The sequence below is a fragment of the Dryas octopetala genome, chromosome 1 (assembly GCF_963921425.1).
Source record: "Dryas octopetala chromosome 1, drDryOcto1.1, whole genome shotgun sequence".
In the NCBI taxonomy this organism is placed as follows: Eukaryota; Viridiplantae; Streptophyta; class Magnoliopsida; order Rosales; family Rosaceae; genus Dryas; species Dryas octopetala.
Genome location: NC_141366.1, coordinates 29,744,158 through 29,763,660, shown reverse-complemented (window position 1 = coordinate 29,763,660; position 19,503 = coordinate 29,744,158). Strand labels below are relative to the sequence as shown.

General features: G+C 33.9%; 1 protein-coding gene, 3 long non-coding RNA genes and 1 other non-coding gene across 5 annotated transcripts; 3 read left to right on the top strand and 2 right to left on the bottom strand.

The window, feature by feature from the left end:
• Positions 1 to 623: 623 nt before the first annotated feature.
• Positions 624 to 10,858, bottom strand: LOC147299625 (uncharacterized). Its single transcript, XR_015119955.1, has 6 exons — positions 10,584 to 10,858; positions 10,352 to 10,434; positions 9,612 to 9,750; positions 9,246 to 9,355; positions 9,031 to 9,122; positions 624 to 722 (listed from the first exon to the last, which is right to left on the bottom strand). It is a non-coding gene; the product is annotated as an uncharacterized LOC147299625 (long non-coding RNA).
• LOC147299626 (uncharacterized) lies at positions 2,120 to 8,514 on the bottom strand. Its single transcript, XR_015119991.1, has 6 exons — positions 8,376 to 8,514; positions 7,031 to 7,171; positions 6,470 to 6,571; positions 6,212 to 6,372; positions 2,594 to 2,666; positions 2,120 to 2,216 (listed from the first exon to the last, which is right to left on the bottom strand). It is a non-coding gene; the product is annotated as an uncharacterized LOC147299626 (long non-coding RNA).
• Positions 10,859 to 12,637: 1,779 nt separating the features above from the next.
• Positions 12,638 to 13,451, top strand: LOC147299624 (uncharacterized). Its single transcript, XR_015120007.1, has 2 exons — positions 12,638 to 12,889; positions 13,160 to 13,451. It is a non-coding gene; the product is annotated as an uncharacterized LOC147299624 (long non-coding RNA).
• Positions 13,452 to 16,409: 2,958 nt separating this feature from the next.
• On the top strand, positions 16,410 to 18,959 carry LOC147299622 (small ribosomal subunit protein eS12-like). Its single transcript, XM_086247883.1, has 5 exons — positions 16,410 to 16,546; positions 17,211 to 17,245; positions 17,896 to 18,202; positions 18,344 to 18,409; positions 18,655 to 18,959. The coding sequence occupies exons 2-5, from the start codon at positions 17,238 to 17,240 to the stop codon at positions 18,712 to 18,714; spliced, it is 441 nt and encodes a 146-aa protein (XP_086104009.1). The 5' UTR covers positions 16,410 to 16,546; positions 17,211 to 17,237; the 3' UTR covers positions 18,715 to 18,959.
• Positions 16,772 to 16,856, top strand: LOC147299623 (small nucleolar RNA Z159/U59). Its single transcript, XR_015120152.1, has one exon. It is a non-coding gene; the product is annotated as a small nucleolar RNA Z159/U59 (small nucleolar RNA).
• Positions 18,960 to 19,503: the final 544 nt, after the last annotated feature.

Sequence of the window (19,503 nt, the reverse complement as noted above, 5' to 3'; positions counted from 1 at the left end):
AGAAAGCAATTGAGAATTATAGCCACCTTGCCAAACCATAATTTAAGAAAGAAAAAAATTACATAACTGCATTATGTATTTAGTTTCCCAATTCTGTAGAAGCAGAAAATTAATAAAAGACAAAAGAAGTTATAAAATACAAAAAAGCAGAAGACAGAATGAATTGCAACCAAGAACAATCTGAAAGAGACCTGTTCAGCCATTCTTTCTCCTTTTTTCCTAATCATATCACTAATAAAAGACCTGATGCTTCAAACAGGTCCATTTAAAATTCTAATAGTGACTAATATAAGCTAAATGATTAATTTAGTACTTGGTTGACTAATCCAGTTTTCTATATCGAATAGAACTGATCTGCAAGATACATATATAAGACCGCACACTCAACTGAAATTCTTGAAATTTTACTTGACTTGGGAATCGGGAGACATTTTTTTGATTAAGAAAAAAGATATCAACTTTGCAAAATTACCATGTTGACATAATCTAGAACCCGTGAATCCTTCATGGCATCAGTGGAGTTCCTTATTACACCCTGCTGATACCAATGTTACTTTAAATGGCTTCAGAAACTATTAAAATAGCAAAAAGATAAGTTCAGAAAAAGCGCTGACCGTCTTAAAGTTCTGCATAGAGATGAATCCACTTTTATTTGGCTCTAACAGTGTAAATTGCTCCCGGAGATAAGCCAGCTGTGCTACAGATAACGTCTTTGCAAGAGTCTGTCACAATGGAAGAACATTTTCACTCCATATGTTAATGTTTTAAGAAGCATCAGATAATTTACATCAATAGCATTTGATGAAAATGACCAGAAAAGAAGATAAATGAATGTGCAAAAATATTCCAAAACACTCATCGCTCAAAGGAAGGTACTATTGTTTTAAACTTACAAAATGAAGATAGATACTAAACAATTATGTTCTAGTAGATTCTCAGAGATTCTATTCTTCTTTTAGTTATTCCTCAGTTTCTATTTTAAGTCAGCCCTGATAACCAGTACAATATTTGGGTGCGCGAAACCAACTGTAAGAATAGCTTGGCTTCAAATCAATCAAAAACTAAAGCAACTGCAAAATCTAAGAGACATCATGAGACAATTAAATAATACTATGAAAGGGAAAACAACAAAAAAAGAAAGGAAAAATAAAAAAGAAAAATAACATATTATTGAGGCACTACTTATATGATCAGTTGCAACATTTGAAGACATTTCAATTTCAATCAAAACAAAAACATACATAAAAAAGAGAACATAAATAAACTTATCACTACATACCCCTAATGCTGATTTCCGTAGAGAAGATGAGCAAATATAAGCTTTAACAAGTTTGTACACTATCATATCGATTGGTATCTTGGGAGAATTACAATTGTGAGACTAACTTTTCTGTTTAAATTAATGCAATGGTATAGAATTGGTGGAGATATTTGAACCAATTTTAACAATTTTATAATTCTAAATAGCTTTTAAATTTTTCTGCATTCAGCTTCCTCTGTGAGTGAAAATCATATGATACTTGAGCATCTATTCCTGTACAAAAAAAAATTATATTTGTCAGAACCTGGCAATTGGCACTAGAACAGAAAAGGGCTTTTATAGCACTCAAAAAACGCTATAAAAACCCTTTTATAACGTTATTGAAAACGCTATGTCAGCCGACGTTATAATAGACCCAAGGTCTTTTATAGCATTTTTGGAACGCTATAAAAAAAAACCTTTCTATAGCATTTTTAAAATGCTATAAAATATATATACAATAGCGTGATCGAAATGCTATAGAAATATATACCACATCGATTTTAAAATGCTATTATTGTGGCTTTTAATAGCATTTTAAAATTGCTACAATATGTAACAATCTTTCATAGCATTTTAGAGAAGCTATAATAATTATTACTATAGCATTTTTATAATGCTATCGTTAATTTTTTCAAATATATAATAATTATTGATTACATATTTTGGTACTAGAAATTTTTTATATATAGCATTTAGTATGAAAATTATGTGCTATCAAGTATATATGTAAATTAAAAGAAACAATTGGAACTAAAACACATCATATATTGGTCCTGAAATACAACATAAAGAAGTTATTACAAATACCAATGTTAAGGCTGGTTGCAAAAGCATAATAGTTTCATTCAGACAAGCACAAGGAATGGAGCAATCCTAGGCTTTATCTTGTGCCGCAATACAGAGAAATCACCACCTGAGAATATGACTCAACTTATAAGAACAAATTGCATACAAACAGAACTCTTCAGATAATTTCAGGCCAAACATGGATCATTTCAAACCCAAATAGTTGCACATTAAATGGCCAACTAAACCCCACACATGCAGTTGTAAAATGCTTAATTCAGCATACACGTTGTTCTCTATCTCTGCCTTCTTTTTATTCAACATCTCTTATATGGTACTTATGCCGCAATTATAATGTACTTTTTTGTTTAATTTTCAAATTCCAAATATGGCAGTAGCATCCATATAATAAACCAGGAAAAAGGAGAAGAAACAAAGAAGCACAAATTTGAACAGATAAACATACCTTCTCAAAAAAGAAAAAGAAAAAGAAGCTAAACATACCTCATGACATGACATCGCGAAATCAGTTCATGATAGCAGAGGGGCAGCAGATTGCAAGGCCAAAGTTGTAAACCTAGAGATGAAGAAACACATTAAGCATATTAGAGACAAGATAAAGAACCATGCAAGAGATATCATGAGATATCAACTCAAGAGATATCATGCAATAAGTTATCAACTGCAGCTAAAACCTGCAGCAACATAAAGCTTGCAAAGAGAATATAGCATACATGACATGCATGAAATAATTTATCAAGCAGAGAAGCAAAACTAGGCAGCACTAACTTGAGGCTTAACCCATGAGATCAGACAAGTAATGAGAACTTAAATAAACAGGTCAACATCAGAAAGCTTGTTTCACATTATTTACTTTTAGAACTAAGTATAATATAACTCCTAAATAAAACAGCTGAACAGTATAAATCTTCTAAACAAGTACCATTCTCTTGGACATGCTAAAAGAAAAATCTTGCACAGTTTCAAGAGCATAGATTTGAGATCCAAGATGGAATATACCACTGCGGCTAACAAAAAAGTGCTAATGCAGTCCACTAAGGTCCCTGTGGTGGGAGCTTGATGGTAAATCTACCATCCACCAAGAGCTTATCCATGGTCCAAATCCAGGCAATGTCCCTTATGTTGCCTAGCCAATGTTGTCCACTGAAAAGCTCAGCTACTCCAAGACTAATTCAGTTATGAATACTTTGAAATTCATACCTTCAATACTTTCAAATTCTCATCACTTTATGATGTATTATGCTCTATAGCGCCACAACTCAGCAGCTACACCACAAACTGTGCTCATAACCTGATTCTAAAAAATTTATTCAATTGTGCTCATAACCAGAACACTCCTTGGTTCGATGTAAAGCCTTTTCATCTAAAGTCAATATCCAATCTTCACCACAAGTTGGCTTTTGTTTTACCAAAATACTACCTAATGTCATATCCATCATTGTTTTCTTCCAACAGATGATGAAAAAAGACATTGCAGTAAAAAGGAAAGCAAACTCCAACTTAATTTTAAACTAGAATACATACATAACAGGACAAGAACTACCAATCAGTCAGAGCTTGCCCATCACAACAAGTAAGCAATCAAAACATCCCGAGATATAATCCTAATTTCTGCCAAGGTGCAGTCATCTAGACAACTGAAAAAACATTATTCCCTTGATTTGAAGTCTAAGGCCCAATAGATACAAAAGAGAGAATCCAGGAAATGAAACATCAAACTACCTTGATCACGGATTACTAGGAATTTCCTAAAAAATTTCACCAAGAGATATTGACACAAATCCATCAGTCTGGTTTTAATGGAAAGTAAACCAAGTTTTATTTTTTGTACAGTCGCAACCAAGAGAGGGAAAGAATATTTAAAAAAAAAAAAAGAAGAAGAAGAAAAAACCGACGGTGAAAAGTCAGAAAATTAATCACTTACTTGACCAGAAACTCATCCTGCAGCTCCATTGTTGAGTGTCTTCCCAATGAACAGCATACCTCATGCTATGGATAAGCTTCTCTTACATTTAGCTGCTGTTCTTCTAAAACGAATGACATGGAAAGACTTCCTTTCTTTAAATAATAGTCCTTGAACCAAACTCAATGCACAAAACCCATGAAGGAGAAAAGAGGTCACTGTTTTCACACCTTAAATCATGTGTCCCTAACAGTCAACTCTTGTTGTTTAACAAATTTTGTAATTTATGTCTTGCCATAGTCCTAATAAAGTGAAGGAATATGACCATAGAACCTACTTGGATTGGATAGTCCATAAACTGAAATCCAGCCGTCAAAAAGGAAGGGGAAGGATAAAGACCTCTGAGAGAGAGAGAGAGAGAGGGAGCATCATACTAAAACTTTTGCATGATTCCCTTTAAAAACGGGTTTAGATGCAACAATGGTCTACACAACAGCTGCAGTGTGTCCATAACCACACTTCTCCTGCCCCAACTTTGGTGAAGGTTGAGAGCTTCACTACACAAAAAATAAGAACCAAGCTACTTGTGTTTCCTGAAGGCAGGCATCAAGTATTGCCTAAATCAAGACAGGCTCAGGACACCTGGGCATAGAAAAAAGAAATAATATCCTAATAGTAGGCTAGCACAAAACAACACCTAGTTGAGTTATTATTTTAATTAATGAACTCTAGTCCTCTTTCAGTAATGAAGAGTAGAAGACAGTTAGATAAATGGATTACGCTTTATGAGACCTAATTCTATGTTTTTTTGTTTTTTGATCTTTTCTCTCAATAATGGACATCTTGTCCATTGTGTGTATTGTTCTGAGTTTTGATCAATAAAAAGTTTCTCTCTTTTCAAAAAAAAAAAAAAAAAGAGTAGAAGACAGAAGAAAAGACAAATTACTATGCTAAAGGACTTGAGTTTTCTAATGTATTAAAGAACTTGCAGAACAATTATCAAATATCAACTTGTACAGATTCTTAGACAGATGGTTTCTCACCAACCTCTCATGAGGATCATGGTTCTCAACTCACATGGAAGGAACAGTAACACAAATTATACATGACTGAAGCATTGTTCACACATGATATCAACAACATAACCTTTTGCCTAAAGGTCTAATAACCAAAGTGGCTATTGACAAATGAGGCTGTAAGAAAACCAAAGTTAATAAAATCAAACAATGTGGAACCTTCTTGAAAATATTTTAATAATTCCAAACTCATGGGTCCTGGAGACATGATGTCTACATGCTATAAGCCTAAATCAGTAGTAGTTGAATCAAAACCTGACAAATGATTACAAGAAAGGGAATAAAGCTAGGCACCTGAACAAAGTAAATGTGGTTGAGTCTTAAAGAGCACATACTGAGCCCAATGTCAAAATATATGCTTAGAAGCTAAAAAATATGACTATACGGTCATAACAAACTAAGGGTAGTCTTAAAGACAGTCATATAATAAGTAAAACCACTTTGCAATATTCCAAATTGCACAAGGAAGCGTCCTGAGGCACAAACCTAATTGAACCGTAAAATAGATTAGCAAACAAAATGCAGAAAGAAACTAACCTTAAACGAAAAACTATTCTTAATAAGAATCTCAAACAACAAACAATAATGGAGAAAATGAATTAATATATAAGGATCCTACGGGAAGATTATTAATTTATGGCGTTGGCTATAAAAAGGGGTTGACAAGTAAACGACAAAAATTCACATGACCAAGGGACAGCTAGCATAACTTTGCATTTATCCCAATAACAAACTTAGAGTTGTGAAAAGCACTAGCAATGTGCTTGCTTTAGATGACTAGAATTCAACAAATTGATCTTACAAACCAAACATCTCACATATGAAGAGCACAACAAAAATATACAAATATACATAAATATTTACGAAAAACATGATCTGCCATTTAAATATGACATGCAGCAAAGTATATATAAATAGAACAAAAACAATTAATATCATAATGAAATGCACTTAGAGAAGTTGGAGCAAATATTTTCATCAAAGAACACCAAACTATCAATAGTGCACTGCACCTTCAAGGTAATATGGATTTATGATATGTTTAGGTACAGTTTCTAAAGACCAAATAGACAAGAAAATTTTCCAAAATGTCTAATATGAGATAACACTTCAATAACAGACCTAAGTATCTTGTATGGTGCAGCCAAGATACCGGTCAGAATACAGCTCGGCGTCCTGGATGAACTAGTTTATCTGTGCCCTTGAGCTCGCTGCATGTCATATGCACCCCACGAACCAGGCATAGGTCCATACTGAGGAAAACTTTCAGCACCACTCTGTACCTGAAAATTGATTAACATATCCAGACTGAGGAAAACTTTCAGAACTAGTTTATGAACATGCTTGAGTTGAGTTGAGTTAATTTGTAAAGAAACTAACCTGGCTTGCTTTGCACTTGAAGCTCGAAAGCACAAAAATCTCTTTAAAGGCAATGGTTTCTTTAATCGACCTTCACACCAATTTACCCCTGCATCTTTACTTCTGTTACAACAAAATAACATAGTTACTTAATAAATATAAAGAAATAACATTATAACTATGAATCAGGTCCAACATTGACATAAAAAATAAATATATAAATAAACCATTGTTTTGCATTAATGGTTTCTTCAAAATTTAGAGATACCTCTTTTTAGGCCATATTTTAGTGCAGCTAGCTGTAATGATTGTTAAAGTCTTTGGTTATAACCTATTGTCTATCTTAACAGTGGACAGCCCTGTGTTGTACTTCTTTTTTAATTGATAAAATTTTTGTTTCTCATAACCAAAAGAAATTAAAATAAAAAAACCACCTAAGACATTGTTTAATACATGACATCTCTAGAAAATCTCAAAAACCATAATGCAGTCATTAACAGACAAATGAGTAAGATTTTGCATAAAACAAAAATAAAATACTATTAAAAGTCAATGGAAAGATAAATCCAAGAGAAATATTACTATCTCTGTCTAGAAGTGATCACTTGTAGGCAAAGGCAAGAACGTAAGACCCTCTTGTTGTGTAAATTTCTTGTAAGTCTCACCATAAAGTGATGGTACCTCAATAAGTCTACCCTGAATAGTTATAGTTTCAGGGGCACCCTGAAAAGAAAAGACAAAATTCTTGCTTAATGGCTATAAAAGGAAGGATACCTACCAAGAAAAAAGCTGAAGTAAATATTCAATTGATTATATAAGTGTTGCTTCCATACCATTTCCAAGAGTAAAATATATATGTCAGCTTCCTATTAGATATGAGGTAGAGTATAGCAACCAGAACTTTTATTTATATTACATAGTTAACAGATGAGTAAATAAGAAAATGTGGTAACAATTCAAACACAAACAGCAACAACAACAACACACCAAGGCCAAAGCCACCAAAGGAACGCAATAACTGCTGCTTCCTTGTTCAAATCAACAAGGACAGTCACTAATAAAATTCATAGGCTTACAACAACGCAAAAAATTCACCCTATCCCATAAGAAATCCACCGTTTTTGCAAGTTTCAATCCATACCATAAAAAGATTGCAATTGCACCACAGACCCATAAAACTTTAGCTTTTTTCCATCCTCCATGGAGGCCAAACAATAATAGAAAAAGTAATGATCACCCTCAATAGAATGCAGCAATATTCAAAAAATATAGACAGATGAAGAAATGACAGAGATGATACAATATTTATGCTTTTTTCCATCCTCTGTATTTTATGCTAGCTTTAACCCTCTGAATTAATGAAAAATATTATACAATATGTTCACTTATTATACAATGCAAAAACCCAGATGAAGAAACGTAGACACATGAAGATTAGTCACTCGAAAAATTCCAACAGCTCTCCAAAAGAAAATAGATTTATCGAAAGGTCAAAGCAAGATAATAAGCACATGAAAATTTAAGGAAAAAAAAAACATATAGATGAATTCATAGCCCAAAGAATGAATATAAGTGCCGAAGTAGAAAACCATAAAATTTGGATATTATAAGTAGATGCACCGAAAGGAACATGAAAAAAACATATATCAAAATGCTTAACTTGGCAAAAATAATGTGGGTTTTTATGTATGAGAAGGAAAAATCTTAATACCAATCGACCAAAATAAGTTGAAGCCTTATTTTTTCCTCCAAAGATCCAACCTAAAACTCAACTTTCCCAAAGAACCCAACCCAGCTGAAGCAGCAGAATAGGCACATGAAAATTTTCTAAAGAAAAAGACATATGAATAAAGAGAATCAATTTTCCCCAAAACCCACTAACCCTAAAATCATATAGGTAGATAATCAAGAGAATAGGCTTCATTACCAGGTGCTGGCCGGATCGAACGACAGAGAGAGAGCTTGATAGAGAAAGCGTTAGTCTAACCAAGTACTGGATTGGTCTGCCGCAGATTGGTCGACAATGGAAGGAGAGAGAGACAGAGACAGAGAGTCTAGCGATCGACAGGAGAGAGAGTTAGAGAGACACAGGGAGGGAGACATAGGAAGAGAGACAGAGAATGCGTTCTCTCTTGGAGAATGAGCGTTCGATCTACCAGAAAGTGCGAGGGAAACAACCCCGCGTAAGGAAATTAAGTTTTGGGGATATCTCTCACGCGCATAATTAAGGACCTGAATTGGGCCTAAAAAGGTTTATAGCATTTATGTTTTAATGGGCTATAATTAAGTGTCTTTTAATAGCAGTTAAAAAAAAATGCTATAAGTAAATGCTATAATAGGGGTTATTTCTACTAGTGTGGGCTCATGTAATAACTAGTTCTGGCCACTAGTTATTGAACCAAACCAATATTCACTTATAACTGTTGGAAGGACTATGCAAGATACAAAATAAAAAGATGGCTAAAATTTTTCTAAAAAGAAAGATACAAAATAAAATGTACAGCAGAGAACAAGGAATTAAATTATAAATGTGCATGGATTCATAAAGGCTTCAACAGTATTGCATCCATGTATCCTCTTACCGCCATACATGAGGTACATTGCCATTATTTCTCTCAATGCTATCATCCAGAATCATATTCCCAACACTAAAAAGTGATCGAGTAGATGCATTCTGTAACAATGAATTGCAGCAATAATAGACTTGGGTTTGACTAAGATAAAGCAAGAATCTATGATATATCAAAGTACCCCTAACAAAATGTATAGCAAGAAACAAAATAGGTCAAGAGCTTACATATAAACTGGTTGATTTGATCGATTCCAAAGCCTTAGCATCAGAGAGATTAACATTAGTCCCCTGCTTCAATTGCTGTCCAAGATGATGTAATAAAGCAGCTGATGGATCTAAAAACAAGGAGAGAAAGGAAAACAAATATATTAACAATATCAACAGCTTATATGCTGGAAAAAACATGATAAATTTAGAAGTTCAAACAAAACTTGGGTCCCTCATTCACTCAACACGTTAATATAAGAACAAAAGATAAAGATTACAGGGAGAGCAACTAGGAAAAACTGTAAAACCTGAGAAACAATATACTTGTCAGCAACCATAAATTAAAAGGAGGGGGGCAGGAGAAAGCAGTGACAACCAACTTACAGTGAATGCATTTTCAACTAATTAAATGAAACACAGGCCCTTGCATGCCCACGAGCTCATCAAAGGGTACATCCTCTGCACCATCTGCATCATCCAAACTATCAAACATCTGTTCAACATGAGCTTCAAGACGAATAGCCTGCATCTCCCACAACAACATTTTATGCATCCACGTATAACTCATTAATGAAAAACATCTATATACTAATTAATTATTTTTTCTCTTAGATTTGCCTAGAGTGAGATTCAAGTAATGGAAACTTAAAGTAAATTATTAAGCACAAAACTAGTAGAACAAGTATTCAAAAGAATAGATTAGTCATTAGAATTACAAACTACTCTAAAAGCACTAAATAAGCTGAACAAAGAAAATTACCAAGTCCTCTAAAAACATAATTTGATAAAAAGTCTAGCTTAATTTGAGATTTTAGAATGACATCGTTTTTTCTTTGCTCATAGAAACACATCCTTTATTAATTTCTTAAACAAACTTTGATGGTTATACCACCCTCTCCATTCCCCATCCTCTCTCTCTCTCTCACAGATACACAGACACAATATTCACCAACTCATGTATTACCACAGATTAAAAAAAAAAATCAGAATGGGTATGTAGGTGGGAGGTGGGAGAGATGCATCAAAATGTAAGAAAAGAAATCCCAAACTTGAAAGAAAGAGAAAACTCATCATATAAAAGTGAATATAAGGAAAAATTACAGGTACCCAGTTGAAGAACTCACCGAAATTGAACAAAAGAAAAGAATCGACGAAAAGAGAAATTATGCTTTTCATAGAGGAGCTTCCTTGTATGAAACCCTAAATCCTAAATCAAGAAAATCAAATAAACATTAAAAACCCCCATCAGATAGGGAGGAGCTTCCTTGTATGAAACCCTAAATCGTATATCAAGAAAATCTAACCAACATTAAAATCATAATTAGATAGGGATGGGCTTTAGAGTTAGAGCGAAACCTTGTATGAGCTTTACTGGTGGGCTCCCAAATCTAGCCGAGAACGGTTAGTAGCAGAAATGGAGAGAGAGCGAGAAAGACACTGATAGATGTAGAGAGAGGAAGAGAGAGAGGGAGAAAATTTGGATAGTGCGGAAGGAAAGAGATCAAGCTGTGAGAGACTTCTGCGCGATGAGGAGTTGAGGACGGCGAAGATGGAGATCGAATGGGGCACGAGTATCTGAAAGTAGGTGAAGTCTCAGAGCTATGGCTTTGACCAAATTAGACTTAAAGCGCGAGGACTGTTCATTAGCGCGCCTCCGCTTTTGGCGAAATACAAACACCCGCAAATTCTTTATTTTCTTATAACTTACCCAATACAACAGTTTTGTCTAAAACTATTGTGTAATAATTTAAGAAAAATCTCAAGACTAAATACCATTGGATATTATATGATCATATAACGGTTTTTATAAAACCATTGTGTAATAAATTAAGATAACGGACAAAACACGAACCGTTGTCTATTTACCGATGTCTATTTATATTATTGTAGTAGTGTAATGAATCATACCATATAACAACAAAAATCTACCATTCACTTTAATTTCCTTGGCAACAAAACAAAACCCAAAAGAAAAGAGTGAAAAAAAAAAAAACTTGGGAAAGATATAAATTATGACAAGCATGATGAAATTAATTCATATCTTGAGGACCTATTATACATTAGAAAACTTAAACAAAAAACAAGGAACAAAAATGTCCTAAAAATTTTCTTTTACGTTCTTCTTTACTATAAGACATCTATCCCACCATACCTTGTTCAATATTTGATATAATTAAGCTATATCTTTCTAACCATTCATATCTGGAGGTATACAAGACAATGCCAAAAGGCCAAAAGGCTAAACCCTAGAATAGAAAGCCCATGTAGAAAATACCAACGAAGTTGAGGTGATTAACAAAATAGATTATGTGATTGTTAGCCCCTAATTTCACCTACGGTATTTAGAACTTACTTGCACCTTACGTGATTTTTATTGAAAGCTTTTTTTTCTTCTTCTTTAACCATACACTGCTTATTTTTACTTCTCAAATTTTCTTCTTATATTGAATTTTCATCTTCTATACCCACAAGTATCCATACATATATATAGCATCGAATAAAAATAAAAACAGAAGAAGAAAACTCAAGCAGTCAAGTAGGTCTATGAAAATTGATCGTAAAGCAGAAAACTCAAGCAGTCAAGTAGGTCTATGTAGCATCATTACGGGGGTGTCCCTAACTTGGATTTTAATAGATTTTAAAAGTCCAGTGAAATATAGGTGTCCTCAATTAGGATTTTAATAGATTCCAAAGAAATCAAGGTGTCCCCAACTCATATTTTAATGGATTCCAATGAAATTCAAGTGTCCTAAAAAACTCATGAATTTTATTAAGTGATGAATTTGAATGAAGTTTTTATACATAACAAATTTCATGATAATTCCAGCCAATTGCCTTGGATTTTAATAAATTCTATAGATTTTAAAATCCATTAAAATCTGAGTTGAGGACACCCCCTACATTGATTCTATGAAAATTGAGAGCAAAAATAGCAAAAATAGCATATCTCAAGCAGGTATGTTCATGTTCTCTATTCATGTTCTCAGGAGAGAGGAGAGGGGGAGAGAGAGAGAGAGAGAGAGAGAGAGAGAGAGAGAGCTCATTGGAAATCTAAGAGGGGAGGGTTGGAATTCTTATGGGCTTTGGTATTTATACCACCCACCTAAAAATCGATCCACCCAAATTCCACTACTTAATGAAATCCTTTGAAATCCATAAGTTTTAAGGACACTTAGATTTCATTGAAATTCATTAAAATCTAAGTTGGGAACACCTTGATTTATTTGAAATCTATTAAAATCCTAATTGAAAACACCTAGATTTTATTAAAATCCATTAAAATTTGAATTGGGACACCTTGGTTGTTTAGAATCCATTAAAATCCTAATTGAGGACACCTAAACTTCATGGGACTTTTAAAATCGAATGAAATATGGGTCACCCCTAAAACACAAAACTCACCCCAAAAATCAATGGACCTAACTTTCCTCTCTCATTCTCTCTCACTCTCTCCTTGCACGCAACCCTGCCCGACCAGGACTCACAGTCGCTAGCCACCTCCCTGCAATCCAAGGCCACCAGATGACTCCCCAAACCGGCGCCAACATAACCCAGCCGCCACCCAGCCCGATCAACCTCCCTACGCAACGGAATCACAGCTCCAAGCTGCGCCCTCCTCACCAAATTTCTTCAAATTTTGGCGGTATTTTTCGTCAACCCAGGTATCAAAGTTTATCCTCTCTTCATTCTCTACCTGATTATATAAATGGATTGGGTTGTTGTTTCTTAAAACAGAAAACCCTAATTCAAACCCTAGCTTCGTCGTTGCCTAGCCAATTCTGGCGGTTTCGACGGTGGTCCCTTGTGTTTTTTGTGTTGATTTCCTCTGAATTTATTGGTTTGAGCTTGTGGAAACCAACAACACTTTGAACAAATGGGAATCAAGGTTGTTTTTTTATTGTTGCAGTTGTTATTTGTTTTCTTGGGTGCAGATTGTAGCTTACTTAATGGTCACATATGGGGCTGCAATTATGGAGATATTGTCTTTGACTTACAATGGTGATAGGCCAGTTTCATGGTTATGAAAAATTAACAGGCCATGGTGCTACAGTGTTGATGATATTATGAAAAATGCAACCTTCATGGTCTTCTCTTTAGGTTATGAAAAATTATGTAGATTACATGATTATGGATTCAATTTTTTTAGTACTTTTGTTAATTACATGATTATGGATTATAGACTACAATTTTAAGAATTGATGGATATATATATAGTTTTATGTATGTATGGACTGCTAATATATAATTTGTTTTTCACATTAGAACATGATTATAATTGTTAGTATGATAGGCAAAACAAAAAAGGGTCGGGGTTCGGGGGGCCACTCCCCGATGGGGAATCCCCGTCTAAGTACCTAATGAATTGGGGCGGATTTGGGGAAGAAAAACATTTTGAGGGCGGGGGATTGGGGTGGTATCCCCGGCCTCGACCGGCCTCGTTTCCATCCCTACCCATATAGCATGTCCATATAACATAAGGAAAAGCCTAACTGAGAAAAAATGCATTTTCAAGCCATTCTCACATATACCACTTCATTGAAAAATTACTAGACTTTAAGAAGGCAAACTAGAAATAGCTCAAGGCAAACTTTAAGATAATTGGATATTGCATCCTATAAGCACCACATATATAATATATCATTTCTACTCAAACATGCCTGTAGAATTTCTATATTTTCTTCAGGGAGAAAAATTAAATTGTAGAGGTTTTTTGGTTGTGGGAAGGGACTCAAGTTCACAGAAATGCAACTATTTGAACCTAAATCATTATGTAAGAACAATATATACATATATAAACATATTTATTTATTTATTGTCATGTCAATGCAGTGTCCATATCCTAAATTTTCTAGGTTTGTCGTGTCATTGTGTCCCGGTCTTGTTGAAACTAGTGTCTAGTGTTTGTGTTCATACCACATAGGTTGCTCCCATAGCATAATTGGGGAAGTATCACCATTTGAAGCTCACCAACAAGGCTATAATTTTTCAAGCCCACACCAAGAAGCCCTTTTGATTAAACAAAAAAAAAAATGTAAATGAAGATAAGTAAATTTATAAATTATAATTATAGTAACCAGAAATTAGAAGCCTAAAAAAGTCCTAGTTAATCACATTGACCATAAAGCTTATTTCATTCTCGGAAATCATAAGAATTGTTTACCACTCATTTTTTTTGCACAATTAGTATTGTTTCAATTTTTGATAGTACCGGCTCAGCATTTTATACACCATTCTGCCTTGTTGAAGTTAGAATTCTAATGCATATATGGCATTAAATACTCAAATTTTGTATCTTTTTTTGTGAAAATTCTTCAAAATTCTAATTAGAAAATGGGATCACAAGTAGAAAATCATCTTTCCATATCGAGTTAACTGTGGCATCAATCTTGTGGAATTTCAACAAATTACAAAGTAATTCACTTTTAACAATTAACAGCAAAAAGTCAATGTGTGTTCTTACCAACAAAATCTTGCTTTCCACTTTATTTTTTTTTTGTTCTTCCAAAACTTTCCTACACCAAAATGCCAATGACAAAGCCAAACTGTCTTGATTAGTACTCAGAGTATCATAACACTAAAATACAGCCTCAACTGGTAAACAAATGCCACGATGAAGAAGATCCAGAAAATTATGAATCTATTAAGGCCATCAAACTTGTTCCAATTCCAAAACTAAGGGTTTTATAACTCAAACCATCAAGGCAATCATATTTCCCAACCTTCAATCTAGTTCAAAGTATAAATTATCAGGTACAAAATTGATACCAATAGTGAAGTGTTTACCTACATGGTTCCAAAATAATGACTCCAAAAAGTTTAACTATATAAATGATTTTTTCTATAAGATATAAAATGATGGTGATAATCAAGGATGGATCGAGGAATTGAAACTAGGGTAGGCTAAATCTCTAAACTAATTTTCTTTACTCTAGTTAGAAAAATTTACTGAAATTTCGACAGTCATATTTGTTTTTTCTGACATTTCCTAGTGCCAAACATTTATTGGGTATATGACATTTATAATTGTATAATGTTATAATATTATTATTATCAAAAGTATAAGTTAAGATATATAGTCATTTTCTAATAAAGTAAATGTTATTATTTTTAGAAAAATAAGAACCTCATCTTTAAGTAAGTAATGTATATATATATATATATAGAGGAGTGCTCTAAAACTAACTAGTTAGTAAGTTAATACAAAACTAACCATGCTTTTGGGCTCACCACATAAATAATCTTATAATCCGAACCGTTCATTTTTTAGTTCATATTTCAAAGATCATCATTGCAAAAAATCAACTAAATCGGAAATTATGTAGTCATCTAATTCAGATCAAATAAATAGATCATCAGTGTTTTCGATAAAAGTATAGAAATAGTTGTTGTTATAATCAAATGACTCAATGACTTCCGATTATGAAGATTTTTTACAGGGATGATCTTTGAAGTATGAGCTAAAAAATAGACGGTTCAGATTTTAAGATTACATTGTGCAGTGGGCCCAACATGATAGTTAGTTTTAGAGCATTTTTGATATATATATATATATATCCCCATATTTATTGGTATATATACATACTAACTTAATAGGATATGTACTAATATATATTATTAACTACTTATACTAGTATATATTACTAATATTAATATTATTGCAATTAATACTAGTACTATACTAAACTACCAATACTACTCCTGCAAATATATATCTATCAAACATTATATATTATGCATTATATTTGATTAAATTTCGATTTATATTGGTATAAAATCATTAGGATTATTATAATTAAACTGAAAATATACCAAAATAAATCGAAAATTAACTGAAAGTATTTGATACTAAAAATATCGAAATTGAACTGAAAACCGAAGTTTACCAAAAATTACCAAACTAAAAAATACCGAAACCAAAAAATACTAAAATTTTTTGTTTTGTTTTGGTAAGTCCCAGTACCAAACCAAACAGACCGATGAGCAACCCTAGGTGAAAATTGAAATAGAAGTAAACTAACCGAGTGGGTAACGAATGTTTGGGCATCTAATTTGGGCTTACATACTATAAGTCTGTAAGTAGACGGGATTGTCATATTCTTCTTACTGGGCTTTTTACTAACTTAAGTTTTAAGCCCAAACCGCCAATTGCCGCCATCATCGAGCACTGGACTACTAGAGGGTTAGAAACCCTAACTCTATTTCACTTCTCACGCAGCAGCCGTTTACTTCTCTCTTCCTCTCACCTTCTTTGTTTTCCTGGTTTGGTTTGAAACCCTTACCGATCGACGACACAGCATCCTCTCTCTGCCGACTCCAAGGTGATGATTTATATTCAGAAAGACTCTGTATTTCGTCATTTCTGCTGATTTAGTGATTTGTGCATAGATTTGATGATAGGTTTAAAATTTCAAATCAGAAACAGCATAATAGTATATTTGTATGCGATATACTCTGTTATAAATTGCTATATATAAGAAAGTTTGCATTGTATATTCGAAATATAAGGTTCTCTAATGTTGTGGTGGTTTTGAGAACTTTATATTGCCTCTGATGATGATTGACAATTTAACTTTCGTTCTTCCGAGATGCTCCATGCGGAAAATTTTTGGAGACCTGAACTGAAGAGGCTCGACCTAATTTGTAATAATTGCTAAAGGGTTGTAATTAACCTCACTGGGCATCATTGGTATTTAAAAAATTTAGAATGGATCCTAGATTTTTGTATGCAACATTTGTTACTATGGTTGTTAAGTTTTTGATTAACAACCCTGTGCAAGTTAGTTTTTCCATTACATATCCAATGAATTTATGAGAACTTAATTATGTTATATTATATTACTGTAGGTTTATATTATTTGAGCCATTCGTATTCACAGTTCTACCTGTTTGCTGTCATAGTTGTGTCTGTCATTCAGTTATCAGTCTATCTTTCTTCATTTTTTTTTTCTGGCTGACATTTTTATGTTATTCTTGTGTCACCAGGGCTTCTGATTTCAACAGACCAGGAAAATGTCAGGGTATGAAGATTTTTTTTTTTTTGATTGTTTATTTTCATTTTTATTATAGTTAAGGAATACATATAAATGCGAAACCAATAGTAGTGATCCTTCTTGATTACTTGGCCTGACCAGTAACCTCATTTTCTTTTAATGTTGCACTGGTCACTCATTTTTTACATATCAATGACGGGATGTGATGTTGTATGAGACATGTGTTGGTTAAGAGTCCTGATTTGCAGAATACGTTGAGAACTTCTCAATGCTAGTTATGTGCGTGTAGTGACCTTTTGTTTTTTACTGTGGGAATATGTCATGGATGAGTGAGTTAGAGCTTAAATTAGTTACTTCTGTAATCGGTTGTGAGTTTCTGATATAGGGAATGGTGCTTTTGTTCTGCATTTGACGTTGCATGTTTTCCAATAAAAAAAATAAGAAACCTTTGCAAGCTGCACTAAGTCATTTTCTTTTGTTAGTCACATTAGGATTTGAGCTTGCACTGGAGAACTATAAGTTCATCATTGGTCCCTTAATTCAGGATTTCACAGAATGGATGGTGCTTGTGTACTGCCGTCTATTTTTTTCGTACGGCTTTTTTCTTGGTTGTGATCTCTTTAGGGATATGTTGGTGTGCATGTAATTTAACTTTCTTCAATTTGTTGCTTATTCAGAGAAGAAGAAGTTGTTCCCGCAGAGACTGCTGCTCCTGCAGCTCCTGCAGCTCCAGCTCTAGGTGAGCCAATGGACCTTATGACAGCATTGCAACTTGTCCTGAGAAAGTCATTGGCTCATGGTGGGCTCACACGGGGACTCCACGAAGGTGCAAAGGTCATCGAGAAGCATGCTGCACAGCTCTGCGTGTTAGCTGAAGACTGCGACCAGCAGGATTATGTTAAGCTGGTGAAGGCACTGTGCGCTGATCATAATGTTAACTTAATGACAATTCCGAATGCCAAAACCCTTGGAGAATGGGCTGGGGTAAGTAAAAATCCTTTGCCATATAGGAGTTAGTTTTACTTCTTGTTTTAAATTACTTGTTTGCATATGTTAATATCTGATGTTGATGGATTTTTTTTCCCTTCAACTTAATGGTTGATTTTATATTATCTCTCCTCACAGCTTTGTAAGATTGACTCTGAAGGAAAGGCAAGAAAGGTTGTTGGTTGCTCTTGCGTTGTTGTGAAGGTATTTAAACATTTGTTTGAGTGCATTTTTCCTACATTTCTTATGTTCATCTCTTGAAGCTATGTTTTGAGTTTGACAGAAATAAATCCTTGTGAAGTTTAGCAATTAAAAACTTGGATCATTGATTTTGTTTTGTATTGACATTTTTTTGTTTCCATGATTTATTTTTAATAACTGTATAAATCTGCCAATTTGGCTTCAGGAACTTTTGTTTCCCTTGCCTTATTTAGTCTGTTGTTTTTCAGGATTTCGGCGAAGATACAGAAGGCCTTCATGTTGTTCAGGAGCACGTGAAGTCTCATTAAATTAGAAAATGTTGGAGAGTCGGGCCCTTTTAATTTAGTGGGTGGTATTCTTAGATAGCTTTGAGCCTTTTAATATTGGTTACAATATCAGTGGTATGTCCAAAGTCCAAACTTATGAAAGTGTCTTGAGTAACATTTGCTTTCTGATTTCCAAACCATCATATTGTTGCCGTGCATAGCACAAAATCATATTCATCTGTCTTAGCCTGTTCTTCAATTGAGTGATAATTTATGTTGTGGCTTCATTTTTGTTTCTTGTTGATTATGCAATCAGTTATTTCAACAGTGAGTTGTTCAGGATGATGTCGAGGTTTGGTTTATTGATGAACAGAGGGAAAATCTGTTTTTGTTTTACTTATTCAATGAAAACAGAGGGAATTATCTCTAATTCTTTGCAACAAAATCAATGTGAAGTGGAAAACTGTATGCAGAGATGGAGTTGTCTAATAAATCAGGCACTGGCTCATGACTCAAGAGCTTTGCTTTATGAAAAGAAATGGACCAAATGGGCCTACCCATATAGGCCAATTGCAACTTGTAAAGTATATAAGGTTGGCCAATGCGGATGCAAATTAGTGCTGGATTGCTTTAAGCCTAATGTACGTGATGATTTTGCCCAGGATTGAAGCAGGAAACTACATCCACTTGGCTACAACTTTTTCCGTTGGGTCTGGAAGGGAAAAGCTATTGCCCAAACTGATTTAAAGGGAAAGGATGCCCCAAGTAAAGACTGCCTCACTTTGAATCAGATGAAGGCCAAATTGAAGGATCAAAAGGAGACGGATGATG